The sequence below is a fragment of the Gymnoscopelus microlampas genome, assembly GCF_963454915.1.
Source record: "Gymnoscopelus microlampas genome assembly, chromosome: 3".
Classification (NCBI taxonomy): Eukaryota; Metazoa; Chordata; class Actinopteri; order Myctophiformes; family Myctophidae; genus Gymnoscopelus; species Gymnoscopelus microlampas.
The window spans coordinates 24,988,711-25,005,758 of NC_139940.1; the positions used below are offsets into that span (position 1 = coordinate 24,988,711).

Here is a 17,048-nt window from a genome sequence, read left to right on the forward strand (position 1 = left end):
TACTCCACAGTTTTGTGTGCGGACAAGACCAGAATGAATGTACCGAATGAATGGTTTCTCTGAGCTCCCCTCACAAATCACAACTTACATCGGTTCCTGCAAATAATAATTAGTTGGATAAAAGCTGCAAAGCCTTTTCAAGGACACCTCTTTTATTTTGTCACAAAAAAAAGAAAGAAAGAAAAAAAGAGAAGAAAAGTATCTGACAGTTGCCAAACTCTTTCCCAACAAATATGTCCAACAAATGTTACCTGATATGATAAGGCTAGAAGGTGTACGTAGGATGACTTCTTGAAAAAGTTGATGGATAGCATTAATTTGTTCTTGGTGTACCATGAAAAACAAGTTTGCCCAAGAATTCTTCGGTTACACCTAACAGTATGGGGTGTCATTTTGCTTAAAACTTAAAAAAAAAAAGCTAAATAACACCAGACAGCAAAGATATGAGACTTTATTATAGAGTTGACCATGTTGGTTGAATAACTGTCGTAATAATAATAAAATAGTACCCTGTTACCACGGCAGGAATTTCATGAAGGCCATAACAGCCTGTGCCCCCTCAGTTTGTCCTTATGCCCCCAAAAAAATGATATTCCCTGCCTGAGGCCACAGTGGCCTTGATGCCCAGCCGCACTGCTCCCAATGATTTCACCGTTTTCCCCCCTGCCTTTTTAGACACTAATGTCATTTGTTGACATTCTGAGTTATCTGACCTTGTTTCTTAACTTCTCCATTCTTTACCCTCTTCTTGAAACTGAAACATGTTTGGAACTTGTATGAGAAATACATTTACCCGTAACCTGCTCTTTTAAACTATAAGTTGTATCTGAATGTATCTGGTCTTTTCTGTTTTGAAAAGCAATACATGGGTAAAAAAGACTGAAGTAGCTGGTGAATTTTAGATGATAATGGTCACTTAACAACAACAATAACAATAATAATGAAATGATGATAAAAGGAGAAGGTTTGTCCAGTTTTCCCCACTAGTATAAACAATCATAGTTGGACACAAAATACATGTTGGGGCCTACAATGGACCGCAAAGGAAATTAGCTCTTGAGCCTTTTTGTGTTTTATCCTTTTGACAGATATGTAGTATGTACAAATATATGTTCATGAATATGCATTTTTTTAATCAATAAAAACAACATCAATGACTGTACATATAGTTTTATACAAAAAAAATCTAGCATAACAGTGAAAAATATAATCATTCACATACAGCAGTAACATAAAACTGAAGATGAAAACAATGTAGTGAATAACTAGCCAAATGCCTATTAAGTCTACTTAAAAACTTCAAACAAACTACAAAAATGGGTTACTTTGATTTTAAATATCACTGTGGTTTGTTGTAATTATACATTATGCCCGATTAGTTACAATAGCAATGACCTCATAAATGTTGTATAAACCTGTACAGTAGTGCAGGGGATAGTATATAAAATTCAACAAGTAACTCATCATCATATGGTTATTGTCATTATGAGAAGGTCATCATCATTATATTTATACAGTATGTGGGCTATCATATTTCTTCAGTGCTCTCTGCACCTATTTATGTGTAGTGATTTTGCAGAGAGGATGCTGCACTTACAGTTTATAGTCACCAACGAAGACATGTCACTATGTGATCTTAGAGGCCATGGTGGTTGAATAACATGAAAAGAAAATTCTGTTCACAGGCATAGTGGGTTTTTAGCTGTGTGCCTTGATAAAGTCCATAGAACTAGTCCCCAGATATTACAACTCGAGATGTGTAAGTCCTTTATGTTGATGTGGGTTGATGCTGCCACTCTGTCTTGCTTTGGACTATATCCCCATGACACCTTTGGCATCATACATTCCTCACATTTGAGCAGTGACTTGGTGGAATCTTACACCACAGCACCCTGTCATAATAACATGTCATCATGTCAGACCCTAGATCTACCTATCAGAGTATGGAACAGGTGGTGCTGCGTAAAGGCACATTGTTGGGCATCTTACTGTGCTGCAGCCTGAAGCTGTTTCTCTTGTTGTTGAGTTGGGGACAGGGGATCTCCACCCCATCAGCAGGCGGCTCTGTCTCCTCTACTGCATTGACCTGAGGTACTTCCAGTTTGGACCCCTTGTTGTTCTTAGTCTTTTTAGCTTTTTCCTTCTCCAGTGGATCTACTGACAATGATTGACGCTCAGTGGTGCCCTCTGGTGTTAGCAGGGTGTCCATGTGAAGTTCACTGGGTCTGGGGGTAGGCTTGTCCCACGTCTTCTCCTCGCTGGGGTAGTTTAGGTTGGACACAGAGCGCTTGTTGCTATTGCAGGTGGAACTATAATACAATATTTTTTTAAAGACACAATAAAATATTTTTTAACTGAGAGCATCCTGTGTTCATATATGCTATATTAATACCACATTGATACATATTCACCCCTCTTCTCACCTATCAGAGCTCTTGTCCTCAAAGTCCTGCTGTTCACTGCTGTAGCGCAGCTCTGCTGGGGTCTTGAATGACAGATCTTTCTTCCCTTTCAGCCAGTAGGTTTTCATGTAGCCCTTACCCTGCAATTGCATAGAATAATACATATTTACTGCAATAAGAATGCTTATTATTATTATTACAAAAGCAGACATGTACCCCCACTGCATCTTGTTGTATACGAAATTTGCAGAAAGTGCTACGGAGGTGATGGTCTGTTTTCAGTACAGTAAGAAAATCTACTTTACAGCCATGAAACTTGCTTGAGATAGATATTCCAACAAAGTGAACTTTCTGTCGCCTTTGTTTTTTAAAGCCCCATTGTGCAATATGAGGCCCCTATCAATATGGACAGCTGGTGTGTGCACATATTGGTCGACGTCTCAATGAAACCTTCATACATTGATTATTATGGATATTATTTTCAGGCCTTGTGACTATGACAAATGCACAATGCAGCTTTAATGTTAAGAACTTGAAATATTCAGTGACATATTAGACACCACTCACCTTCACAAAGATCTTACCCCTCTCCTCAATAATATAGGGCTCATGTTCCAGGTGGTCTTTAGAGGTTTGACTAATATGGATCTGCATTCCCTGCATGGACAAGCGGACAGATGGATACAATACAACATGGATATGATGGTTAATAGCCACTCAAATTTAAAATGTATTAATTTTTAATCATACTCGTAGTCAAGAAAATATATCTATTATCTATTTAGAAATCAGAGAGCCAAGACTAATAGTAAATCTAGTTGCAGGCACCATTTTCGTCTATCATCTTTAAGTATTAGAATAACGACTGGAATGACACTGGGATGTCTTCTTTTGATAACATTTACAAAAGCATTACCCTGTAGTTCATTTAATTAAACAGTTAGCTGCATTTTCAGATCACTGGAGAACATTGTGAACATCTCCCACAGAAATGTAATTTTATCTTGTTCTCACTAAAACTAATGCAAAACAAATTATGTGATTATCATTAACTAAAACACAACACATACAGCGGTCTTGTTACACAGAAAATATATCTGTACTAATCAACATTTTTTGTTTTGTTTTCTTAATGTTATGTTGTTAACAGTAATTTATGGTAATACCAAGGGTTATTTAGCACAGTTTGCATCGGCATACTTACTACTCCATTGCTCTCCATCCGCGAAGCTGTGTTGACAGTATCACCAAACAAACAGTAGCGAGGCATCTTCAGGCCCACCACTCCAGCTACAACCATACCAGAGTGGACACCTGAAGTGGCGATAAAGGTGTATTTCACTGGACTGAACATCACCACATTCACACTTGGGCTACTCTGAAAGTAATATGTAATGCCAGTTGTTCCTTAATTGAAAAATATTAGTTTTATCTTACATAATATCTTAGGCATTTGGCTGATGCTCTTATCCAGAGTTAATGGCAACGAGTGGATAATGAAATGAATTCTGCTCAGCACGCACCCCAGGGATGTGTGCTGAGCCCTCTGCTCTACTCCCTGTAGACGCATGACTGCACAGCCACACATGACTCCAACACCATCATCAAGTACACAGACGACAGTGATAGGCCGAATTGTCAACAATGATGCTATATTTTAATTGTACAGGTCCTTACTCATCAGGATGACACAAAAATTATACTTGCTTGACAGGCTTTGACTTCAGGTAAAGATATTTTAATGAATGTGTATGGACTTGATCTCTTTGAAAATCTTCAAATGGACCATACAATTAATCTAATATCATATCTAATATCTATTATATATTAGTCTATATATTACGGTAGTAATACACAGCGGCCATGACCAGAAGGTTGCAGTTTTGGTCTTACGTGGCCCATAGAGTTTGCCCGAGGGCAGTGCTCTTTAGTATGGCAAAGAATCTCTCTTAGCTCTAGAGATTGTTCAATGGATGACTCTATGCTCTGACCTTAATGTGGCAGAGGGCAGATGAAAAGAAGTTTGTTATGTCAAAATTTGAATTGCAAAAAGTGGAAGCTGGCTGAGCAGGAATGTCAGGTAGCCTATGCTGTGTCTCATAATCAATTGGCTAAAAATGCCAGACCACTGGTATGGTCATTAAAGGATAAATAAGTTACCAGAGAAAATGAAAATGCAGTATATGGCCTTGAATTTCTCTTCTCACCGACTCGAATCTGAATGTTGTCCCCGGTGGAAGGGTCTTTGAGGTGGTCAATGGAGCTCAGCATGTCCAAGGCCATGTCGCAGATGTGGTGGGCATGAAAGGTGGTCTTGTTGGGCACACCTGCCACCACCATGTAAGCATCCCGGATGGTCTCCACCTACAGAGGATTTGTTGGTGGAGGCCTATAATGTTATGCTATATTCTCTACAAGATGCTGGAGCATCCTGACTCCTGACTCGGATGGTCGTCAATGAGAGTTCACACAAGCTAACACTGTTGACATATGGCATGGTAGCTAAGTACAGGCATACATTTTCAATAAATGTAATTGTACTGTAGTGCTGCTGTTGTACTGTTTTCATGTGACTTCTCACGGTTACTTTTACAGTTACGGTTACAGTCCTTTGACTATGTGGGTAGTCAAAGAAAGCTAGAGCAGCTTGTACTGTTTACCAGTTCTCATCTGACCTTGTAGACGTTGTGCTTCTCGCTTAGTGTGTCAAAGACGATGTAGATTTCATTGAGCATGTCCACCACCTGCATGGGTGTGATGTGGATGCAGATCTCATTAAACTTCACTACATCGCTGAAGAGTATGGTCACATCTGGGAAAACCTAGGACACACACACACACACACACACACACACACACACACACACACACACACACACACACACACACACACACACACACACACACACACACACACACACACACACACACACACACACAATATGGAACATAGAACCTGGATATAATATCATTGGATTTGCTCTAAAATTAAATAACATAAAACGTCCAAAAATATCTTTGTTACACACTATTACAATGTTAGTTTGATTATGCCTCTTCCGAAGAGATTGAAATCACTTTAAAACCAAACTTTGATTTTGTCTTTAGGGTTTACTTGTATCCTGTCTATGGACCCTATTGGAAATACGCAGACAGCTTAATGAGTTTGAGGAATCATGTTTGCCTAATAAATCAAATCACAGTCCCTGCATGACAGTCTCTGTTCATTTCAAAGGCGCACATATTTATTTATAATAAACAGCACCTCACAAGTTTTAATAAAATGCTAATAGTATTTCAAATCCATTCATCTGCTGATTTGCATGCAGAGGTCTGGTACAAACTAATCCTTTGTTTGTTTTAATGAGTAGGTGCTCAGGTGTTCTTTAATCTTATCTAAGTATGTTTGAGAAGCTGATGACAAATCAGTATAGCTGTTCCATTGTATTTTCTAAGCGACAAAAATTGTCGGCACCCCTGTAGTAACTCTGAGGAACGCCTAAGGGCCCTGAATCCCCTAATGAAGACCCATGCTATAGCAAACAAGCTCACAACGTGTCGTGGTGCGTCGATTATAAAAAATCTATTTGAATATTTTGTGCCGATTCATTGATATATAAGAAAAAGAGGGGGGGTCCCCACCTTGCTTCTCGATTATTCGGTTATAAGTCGGTTATTGGTTCCAAATATTGGTTTCGATATATTTTCGCATAATTGCCATCGTCATTCATGGTGTCCTGTACCTGGCATGTTTCTAGTGCAGTTATGCCCTTCCTGAGGCGGTCTGCCACAGCTTTAGGAATCATGGCATACAGCAAAGAGTCTCCTCTCTTCTTCTCCTCGTCCAGCTTCTTGATGATTTCCATCAGCTGGGCATACTTCTGTTGCTCCTGGAGAATCACACATGGATTTTGGTTGAGATACAATAACTACACAGTAAAGTCCTCAGTGTTAAATTAAACTCTGAGAATATACAAATGTTACCAAATGGTCCCATTTGGTTACATTTGTACACTCTCACAGTTATGAATGGATAAATGAACACTGAGGATTTCACAATGTAGATTCTGGGGAAATTATATTGATTAAACTTGGGTCTGATGCTTTTAATAATATATTTATATAGCATTTCTGTGAATAGTCAAAGGCGCTTATTTATTCATGTATTTCAATGTATAGATATAGTATGCATTATGCATGGTCTGCAGCATACTGCAATACTTTAACTTAGCGTGTTTTTCTTGACCTGATAAAGTTCATAATATTTGTCTTGGCCCACTATCTGCCTGTCACCTGGTCAAGGGCCAGCTGTAGTTCAGCTGACTGCTGTGTGCCCGCCAAGATCAGCTCTCTGCTCGAGTCATGCAGATTCAGGTCGTTTACATATACCCCCATCTTAATCATGTCCTCCACAGTCTCAATACTGGAGGAATAAATTCAGAAGAGGGAAAGGAGCATTTGTTCCTTAAATAAAATACAAGCAGATGTATTCAATTTGGCCAATTAGCATACTTTAATCTGCCAAACCAATGCAGGAGACTTAAGGCTAATTCACATGGCTCTCTCACTTGACAAAACTCTTGCTCATTGAGAGTCATGTAGACAGTCATGTTTTCAGTTGAAAATACATGAAAAGGTCAAATTATATAAATTAGCCTTAATGCTCCTTCTTGTCTCTTTGTACCACACAAGCAGGGTTTGGGTATCGCCTACGGCCTTACATGGGTGTCCCCAGGAAGATGAGCGAGTCCCATTGTGGGACATACTTCATCTGACCTTTCAGATGAAGCGGCTTCTTGGGAGGCTCTCGCATGTCCTCAAAGATGGTTTCACTGCACTTCCCTGAAAGATAAAGGAGGAGGGACTATCAGACTGGATTAGGAGGAAGTCTGGCATTGTTTCATGGATTCCAAGATCCATTCCAAATCTCTTCAGACCAAAAATAAATCAAGGAAACATTGTTTAGAAAGTTGTGCCAAGAGGTACTGAAAGAGCTCAAGGGTGCTTTGGCTATTTGTTCTTTTCCATATTACGAATTGAATGAGAAAGTCTGAGAGAGAGAGAGAAAGAGGGAGAGAGACAGAGAGACAGAGGGGAGAATGTGAAGCATATCGTAACCAGTGACAGTCTGGAAGGCCAGCAGTTCAATATCTTCTCCAGAGATGGCAGAGCTGCTGTACTGGGGTGTCATAGCACTGCTATACTCCTGGTCTTCTCTCTTCATCTCTTCCATTGACTTGGGCTCTGGTGGAGGAAAGAGAGCGTTAAGTTTCAGATTTCAGATTAATGAAAAAGGGAGGGGGGATGCCTGTGAGTGAGCAGATGGAGGGTAACATGAATAATTGTATGATTCTAAGATGGCGGATACCTCTTTCTTCCCTTTGCTTTTTTTCATCCAGTTCGTTCTCGTCTGGCTCATCCTTGCTCAGTTTGGGGATGACCTTCTGTTTACTTTCCACTACTGCTTGGGACATCAGCTCAAATACATTATTCAGATGAGTGTAGATCTAAAGAGAGCAGGTGAAGATAAGATGTTCTTTAACAGTGATGACAAATGACTTGACGGTAGTAAGCAGGTGGATGAATGCATAAGTGAATGTGCTTATAAATGTGTATGTGGATGACTGAGTCGGCACGTATTGAGTGAAAGAGCAAACAAATAAATGAACAAGCAACTTGACAATAAGAGTCAGTGCCCTGTCAAACTCACATTGTCCCAGTGGAACTCCAGCATGGGTCTGACCAGGGAGAACTCTTCATTCACCTTCTTGCCCTGGAGGTCGGAGAAGACCTCCTTGAGGCCGTCGCCGATGCGATACATGGTCATGTCACGGCGGAAGATGACACTGAAGGGGAACATGTCAAAGAAGATTCCACGCTTCAAGGGCAACTTGTCATAGCCAGGTGCTGTCTTCTGCGTAGGCATGCGGTGCTTGAAGGCTGCATTGTCAAAATTCATCTTGTAAACCTGGACAAAAAGAAGTGGATGACACTTCTGCGATCAAATCAAGGTTATTTTATTCATGGAATGACATTAAATGCTGCTTCTTTACAGAGCACTCTACGGATTAAAAGAAGAAAAAAGAGGCCTGTCACAGATTTTGAGATACTGGGCCCAGAGCCTGTGTGAGACTGTGGGACTGTGAGCAAACACATCTGGGTGAGTGGATATGAGAAAAAGGTGTACCAAATTGCAAAACACAGAATTTACCCTGTGACAAATGCTAAGCATACCCATATTCCAAACTCAATAAACACTTAACTTTGTCCAATAAGCACTTGTTGTGAAAACAAGAATTACAACTAGCATGTCACTGAAGGAGATGGAATGAAATACAAGGTCAAGGTCAGATGGGTTCAAGGAATTTACTTGAACCCAAGCCCTAGTACATACCACATATGTCATTTTCTCAGTTTCCTCTTTTGACAGGATTTCCACTTCAATGTCTGTGTTGTAGAATTGCCTTCCGACTTGAGAGAGTTGTCCTGTGAGAGAGGGAGAACATGGCTTATAGGGGAGAATCTATGGATGCCGTACTCATCTAGGGCAGGAATAATACAACATTCAACATTCAAAGTAATCCAGCACAGTGAGCATACACCAGGAGTGTTCAAATCAACTTAAGTTTAATTCATATAGTAATATAACACATTGGAGCAAAAAAGTCAATTTGAACACTGCGCTGAATTACTTTGATCTTGAATGATGGCCTATTGTATACAGTATGTGATTCTATATCTCCACAACAACATTGATTATGTTTTCGCCCCCGTGAGTCTGTCTTTGAATACATAACAGTAATACAACATATTAAAAGTACCCAAACACATAAAACACTTCGTCATGAAAAGAAGGAAGAAGCTAAAAACAATAACAAGATGAGCAGGTGTAAAATAAAACACCTGCTGCTTCTAAAGTAATAGTTATCATTAGGTACAACTCAGGTTCAGCCAGTTCTTTAGGGAGGACTTAAAGGTAACAAAAGAGTTGATAGACTTAAGGTCTGCGGCTGCTTCATATTTTGGCCTATAACTCTTGAACCGAAGAACTTTTCCTCTGGATTCCTTGAATCATTACACAACTTCCCATATAGGCCACATCCATTTCTGCCTCACAATATTTTCCACCGTTTTGCATTTTCTTGAAAACCCACATTCTTTCTGGAGTCATGGGATCAATACATATTATACATCCGTCATATTTTTCATATTCCATTCTGATTGGCTATGATTGGCTTCCAAATTTTGCAGCAATGACGGCGCTATGATTGGGCGACGTGGGCAGAGGCCCACCCTGACTTCGATACCCGCCCGCCCAGTGACACTGAACGAAATGGCCCGCCCACTTCCATAAGTATCTTGTTTGTTTCGCCCGTTGTGTAGCTAAGCCTACACAATATAGGCTCTGTACATAACTGTAGTCCCAGGTTACTAGAAGGTGGCATACTTACTGTTGGCTCAGTAGCAATCAATCAAAAGAGCCAATCAAATCACCTAATCAAATTAAGCTATGGGAAAATGTATTGGAACACAGAACAGGAAACCTTCTGGAAACCCAGGACTACAGTTCTGCACAGAGCTTATTGGCCACTCTGTGAGTTCTGAGCGCTGTCTCTGTGATAGGTTCATAACTGTGACGCATCTACATAACAATAGATCAGTGGTTCTCAGACATTTTCATGTCAGGGATTTTGTTCCAGGGAGGTACACCCATAAGAGGAGATTTATGAAGATTTGCACCAAAAAAAATCATAATAAACTGTTCCTCATTCTGCTGGGGACCCATTGGAACCCAATCAAGGACACCTGGGGGTCCCCGGACCCCATTTGAGAATCAGTGCAATAGATGGCTGGCCACTACCTACTTTGCATAAAGACCACTCACTCACTCACTCACTCACCTCAACTCCTTCGGCAGACATACAGTCGGCTTAGTTTTGTCCTTGGTGCTGTTGCCTGCATGTTAGCTGATGCAACAGGTCAACTCTGAATTGACTGCATGCTTTTATGACTGGCTGCCAGCGACATTCCTGTTTCCTTCAGGCACAGAATGTACCATGACCCCTTGAACTTGACCGATGTTGTGACATACGGTAGAGTTCAAGGTCAACTGCACTTAGTAAAGTGCTTAAGCTCTATAACGTTGTGTTTGAGGTCTTGTCTTGAGTACATCGAGGGGGTAGGCAGTCGGATGGAAGCGCAGTCATTGTTTTTCCATATACAAACAAAGCAATTCGTTTTCCTTATCATCCTCTTTGCAAACCTGTTTAGTATTTCAGGTTGGTTAAACAAGGTTTACCAACATAGCAGTGACGGACACTACAGATGTCATTGAAGGTCTCAAGCAATGTCATTTTGACTGGTTCTCAAGACTACAGACCTCAAAACAAACCAGTCAGACTACTACTAGACCTCACAGCTAGGACTCACCTAGGTGAGGTGAGGGTAATAACATTGAAAATTGGGATGAATCTTTGCCAGCTCAATCACTAAAGCTCTCCTCTCGTCTTGAGAACAGCATTGTAACTACATCACTGGGAAAGTCAACAAGTCAAGTGCGACAATGATTTGCACATCATGTTATAAGCCAGATAATAGACTGTCAACTTGATGAGTTGAATGCCAGGTTCCAAAATGACACATGATTTCATGAAATCGGCTAGCCTTTTTTTAACAGCACCCCGAGGTAGAGATCTAACTGAAATGACAGAAAGTCTAAATATCTCTGGCAGGCTTTTAGGTATAGGTAAACCTGACAAAAACAGAGCTTGATGTATTTGCGACTTGCCATAAAGGAAAGCAGAGGAATTACTTTTGGGAGCATAATCGAGGTTATGGACACATAAAGAGTGATGTGTTCTCCATTATTTCTTAAATGCATCGATTACACTGCCATTGACAATAAGTTGTGTTGAACGCTTATTTTCCAGCGTAAAAAGAATATAAACTGTAAGCAGAAGTTCAATGCTAAACTCTTGCCTAAATATGTATCATCATCTTTGTTGTAGGCCATCACTTTTACGTGCCCACCCAAAACATTTAGCAAAAATCTGCCTGCTGGTGGTGCTATAACAGGCCAATGTGAAAAGGGTGGCATTTCTTCCTCGGCCTAGTGGGAATGTGCGTGCAAAGTTTCATGGCAATCGCACGCTGCGTTCATGGTTTGTTCAAAACATGCCATCGTGGAAGCTTTAGATGGCAATCTTAGTCAATCAGGATGGAATATGAAAAGTTGGACAGATCTGTCTTGATCACATGAGATAATGTGTACCGATTTGCGTGATGTTTGGACAAAATCTGTAGGAGTAATATATATATTTTTTGTGCTAAAATTGGCCTCCTGGTGGCGCTATAAGAGGCCAATGTAAAAAATGCAGGGCAGAGGTTTTTCCTTGGCCTCTAGGGAGTGTGCATGCAAAGTTTCATACTGATCGGTCCAGTTATAGGTAACGCAAATCGGCCTGTTACAGCGCCACCACAAGGCCCATTTGAAAAAAATAGGGTGGCATTACTTCCTTGGCTTAGTGGGCATGTGTGTGCAAAGTTTCACGGCAATCGCACGCTGTGTTCATCATTTGAGGCAGTTTTGTTCAAAACGGACCAATTCTGCAAACTTTGGAAGCCAATCTTACCCAATCAGGATGGAATCTGAAAAATCGGACAGATCCGTCTTGAGCACATGACTATAGAGATACTGTGTACTGATTTGCGTGATGTTTGGACAAAATGTGCAATAATAGGCAAAAATTTGTTTTGCAAAAATCGGCCTGTTGGTACTGCTCTGGCCTCCAGTTTTAACGCAGATCGGTCCAACGGTGCTGGAGATGAGCTGTTCACGGACACACAAACATACACACACACACACACACACACACAGACAGGGGCGAAAACATAGTCTCGGCCACGCCTTCGACCTGGCGGAGACAACAACATGATACTCAAAAATCGTAATGAATAAATAACTTAGAGGCTACGCTACAGTTTCCAGACAGTCAACAGAACACTGGCTGGTGTCAAAATCCACCCAGAAAAGAACAAAAAACTAATGATAGAATGTAATAAAAACGCATATAGGCTAGTGTCTGAAAAATGTCTCCGGCATCTTTGAAAAAGTTAAACATAAACCTTTGCCTTTTGGTTTAAAGCTGACAGAACCTCCAGGGCTGTCGCGTCACTGCCCGACCCGTCCTAAGGTTTAAAGTAGATACCTTTACCGCCTTTATATTGCCTTGGGAACATACATTATAGGGGCAGGTATAATACGATTTATCATCTTCCTGCGCCTTTTCATTTGTGGAATATGTAAAAATGTATTTAAAAAAGTTAATGAATGTAATCATGTAAAACCAGAAATTAAATAAATAAAGATGAAATGAAATGAAATAACATTATTGGGTGGTCTGTGGTAATGTTGGAGGCTGAGCAATACAGATTATTGAAACAACCCAAACCGTATCAATGCCATACTACTTTATTGGTGCAGAAATGTAATATTAAATACCATAATCCACTGACCTACTTGCAAACACAGACATTATGACCCCATGTAATCCCAGATACCTTTGACAAACTGGGTGAATCCCTTGCGGGTGCTACGGTAGTGCAGGGTGAGGCTGGTCTCGCACTCTTCCTCCACACAGAAGCTTGGAGGCTGCACTTTTGGGAAGGAGAAGCGGAAGTACTCATGCAGGTTATCCAATTCATTGATGAAGTCACGCACATTTCGACCCAAAACCTGGAGAACATGACATTTGAGGATATTAGACTACTTATGAGCATGAGCAGTGGCTTATAAATGCAATAACCAGTCAACTGCTTGAGACTTGAAGAAGGAAACGAAACACAGAAAAGCAGAGATATGTTTTTAGTCTTTACTTTTTGGATCACATTTCAAAATCACAGAATGTTATTAAATGATATATTTAATTCATTTTTCACAGAACATTTTGAAACGCAAAAGGAACTAAAACCAGAACATTATTGATGAGTAATTGTCCTTGCTTTAAAAACAATTGACTGAGAATCTGTCAACCCATTCAAATTAAACAACCAGACATGGGTCACCTTCAGGATTCTCTCATAGCCATAGTTTCCGATCCTCTTGACCATGTAGACCCCAAAAGCATACATCAGCTCATCGTGGGTCTTGCCTAGCACCTCACCTGCCGCCTTGGCCAACCGCAGGATCAAGTTGTCACTGTAGAGAAGATTGAAATGTTGACCTAAAAAACGTATGATTTAACCACTAAACAGCATCTATATTCTGGGGTGAACATTAGCCAAAAATAGCTGATCTACAAGCTCACAACATGTTGCATTGCGACACTTTGTGAGCTTGTAGATCGACTATTTTTGGCGAAGAGATTTGGTGTGTAGACACTCATTTAAAACTAATTTACTTTATTTACGTCTTTAAAAAAATAATGGATGCCAAGGTAATGTTAGAACATTTCTGTTGGGAGGTAAAATACAGTTTTGGGAGCTATCTGGGTATCAGGTTCTGTGGCTACATTGATCTGGACCCATAATGCTGTGCATCCTGAATGTTGGTGAAATTAATGTAACAATAAAGCTGCAGTGAGTGATATTTTTTGTTAAAATAAGCGTTAAATATTAGCTCTATATTCTGATAGTATTTGCTATAGAGTTTGTTCAGTAACAGGGGCCTCCCTGTCTCTCCAGCTCTCTAGTAAACAGAAAATGTATTTTCAGGTTGGGATACACATTTTATCTAATCAGGAGAGATAACTCATACAGGATAAACAAGTGAAATTGAAGACACAGAGAAATGAACAGACAAAATGTAACTGGAACACAAACAAATTGAAGCTGATAAATGCGTACTCTCTCCTGATTTGCTGAAATTGGCAACCCACCAGAAACTGTATTTTCTGTTTACCAGTGCCCAGACCCATAAAGAGAGTTCTGACACTCGTGTTCACTTCATCGGGCCAGGACTTATACAGTACATAGCCGTCTATTGGCAAATAGTGACAAAGCCCTAAACCGGAACTATTTCCAGTTTACATGAACCACGTGACCTGTTTCTGCCCCCTCATTGGCGGAACTCTCTAATGCAAGGCTCTGCCAGAGCCATACAAGGCTGTTTACTAAAGAGTTGAACTTGGAGAGACAGGGAGATACCCTTAACAATCATTGTCAACAACAATGTTATGCCAATACTAGTCTGGCCTGGTTTGAATTACAGTAGTAGGCCTAGGCTAGCATGTTGTTTGACATTAATAGTTACAACATTGTAGGCTGTTGGGTGGACTTATTGCAGACTTAGACTGGGTATGGCATCAGCTGCAAGATATGGTTATTATTTCAATACCTGCGTCGATAGCTGTCTGTACAATTTTGAGGTACTTTACTTTACTGGAGTATTTCCAATTTTCAATACTTCTAGGCTAGGCTACTTTTACTCCTCTAGGCCTACATCTCAGAGGCAAATATTGTAATTTTACTCCACTACAATTATTTGAAAATAGCTGATCTACAAGCTCACAATGCGTTGCGATGTGACTCATTGTGAGCTTGTAGATCTGCTATTTTCAAAAGATTTTTATACATTTTTACATTTGAAAAGTTGTGACTTTCTACTTTTGGTACTTTAAGTACATTTGATACCAATACTGTTGTACTTTAGGTAAAGTTGGATAAACAGACTTTTAGACTACTTGTAACGTATATTTCTACATTGCAGTATTGATACTTTTACTTAAGTAAAACATTTGAGTACATTTTCCACCACGTGGTTGTCTGAATGCATCTACAACTGGAGAAGACACCAAACTGGCAACCTTGATACTTAACGAGCTTCAGATGTTGTTATTGATTGTACAATGTAGTGTGTGCGTGGTATTGTGTAGTGTAGTGTGTGTGTGTGTGTGTGTGTGTGTGTGTGTGTGTGTGTGTGTGTGTGTGTGTGTGTGTGTGTGTGTGTGTGTGTGTGTGTGTGTGTGTGTGTGTGTGTGCGTGCGTGCGTGCGTGCGTGCGTGTGCCATTGCCAGCGTGAGTACAAGGGAGGAGGAGAAGTAGCCGAAGTGTGTGTGTATGCTAGAGTGAGAACAAGAGAGGGTGAGAAGTAGCCGAAATTACGTGTTTTAGCTAGTAGGCCTACAACACGACGCACTGACAAGTGTTTGATGAAAAGGTAAGAAATGAACGTTAGGTCGGTGGTTCTCAAACTTTTTCATGTCAAGTTGACACTTTTTAGCCTACGGACCCCCATTTGAAAATATATGCCAAGGACCCCCGTAAGAGACGTTTTTTTTTACGGCATAGCAGTGAACCATTTTAATTTCAGACCCCCAGGTTGATATGCATTACCTACGGACCCCCTCTACCTCTGGGACCCCAATTTATATCGTAAAATCAATTTTAATTTAACTCTGACGGGTCCATTGTTCCATTTATACACTCTGTTAGGGATTTGGTTTACATTATATCTATAATTTAGCTGGGGACCCCCCGGGAACTCCCTCAAGGACCCCTGGGGGTCCCCGGACCCCACTTTGAGAACCACTGATATGGTTGTATTGGTTTGATGATGTTTATTTACTTTCAGTCAGTCAGTGAATATCTTTTCCTTATTGACCAGCTAGTACCGTTTCCTCCATCTTATGAAAGAACAGGGTCAGGGAATAATTAAGGCTCATAAGTTTGTCATGGTAGCCTAACTTACAACCTACAACACTCTTCTATGCAATATAAGAACTGCCATAATTTGCTATATAGGCTACACAGACTAACCAAATTACAATTAGGCCTACATTGATATGCTGTTTATTTTATTCCATTCTGTCCATATAGATAATGGAGGACATATATGACATTTCGTTTGGTGCACTGAAAGAAGATGATGATGGTAGGTGTAGTTTCTTTTGTTGTTGTTTACTCAGTGGCATATAGTACACATTTGTGCTTGCACCCCCCCTCCCAAAAAACTAAACAAAAGAAAAGCCCAATGCCATGAGGGCTAGGCTACTTCAAAACATATTTTATGTTTTGTATTTGTAGTTTGTGTTTGTCTCATGGTTAGTTGATCAAGTGGTATTCGTTCCCCCTGTAGGTCCCACAACTTTGCCATCACCACAGCTAAATGTGAAAACATGACAAGAATAATTATCATACTTGTACATCTGGTGTCTGATGAACTTGAGGTGGGGGATCTCTGCTCTGGCCTCAATCAGTCTCCATACATCCTCCCCATAGGATTCATTGATGTAGTCATTTACTGCCTCCAGGTATAGGCCATACATCTTTAGAGGGTTGCAAACCTCCAGATTTGTGCCCAGGTTAACTGCTCAGCTTAGTGAAAAGAGTGTAGGAATTTAAAATGTGTGGAAAAACATCAAAAATATACATTGGGAGGACATTACAATTATTCATCGATACAATGAATAATACTAGTGCCAGACTAGTGCTGGAAAAGTGAAAAACTGCAGTATCATTTAAGGTGGGCTCACACCACAAGATAATAGGGGATATTTGGGGTAGGGAACACACTGCTCCCGACAATCGAGGGGTGGGCGTGCCTTACCCCAGCCTAAATTGGTAGCGAATATCGTAAGATTATCCTCTAGTGTGAACGGTTCAAAGATCTTAAAGGGGCCACACCATGAATTTAAAACATATATATTA

The 17,048-nt window shown here is 40.3% G+C and overlaps 1 protein-coding gene across 1 annotated transcript; it reads right to left on the reverse strand.

Moving 5' to 3' along the window:
- Positions 1-1,695: 1,695 nt before the first annotated feature.
- On the reverse strand, positions 1,696-16,695 carry LOC311040417 (soluble guanylate cyclase 88E-like). Its single transcript, XM_084050697.1, has 16 exons — positions 16,539-16,695; positions 13,467-13,599; positions 12,963-13,137; positions 8,797-8,888; positions 8,113-8,370; positions 7,771-7,909; positions 7,521-7,646; positions 7,124-7,244; positions 6,696-6,825; positions 6,146-6,292; positions 5,078-5,224; positions 4,610-4,766; positions 3,607-3,716; positions 2,970-3,059; positions 2,424-2,542; positions 1,696-2,309 (listed from the first exon to the last, which is right to left on the reverse strand). Exons 1-16 carry the CDS (start codon positions 16,664-16,666, stop codon positions 1,937-1,939), a joined length of 2,445 nt encoding a protein of 814 aa, XP_083906823.1. The 5' UTR covers positions 16,667-16,695; the 3' UTR covers positions 1,696-1,936.
- Positions 16,696-17,048: the final 353 nt, after the last annotated feature.

Bases quoted from the DNA above. Each gene is read 5' to 3' on its own strand.
- LOC311040417 (XM_084050697.1), bottom strand. From the start codon at position 16,666: ATGTATGGCCTATACCTGGAGGCAGTAAATGACTACATCAATGAATCC. The intron at 13,600-16,538 runs GTATGATAATTA...TCTTCTCTACAG, and splicing joins ATCAGACACCAGATGTACAA to TGACAACTTGATCCTGCGGT. The intron at 3,060-3,606 runs GTAAGTATGCCG...TTGTCCATGCAG, and splicing joins GGATGGAGAGCAATGGAGTA to GGAATGCAGATCCATATTAG.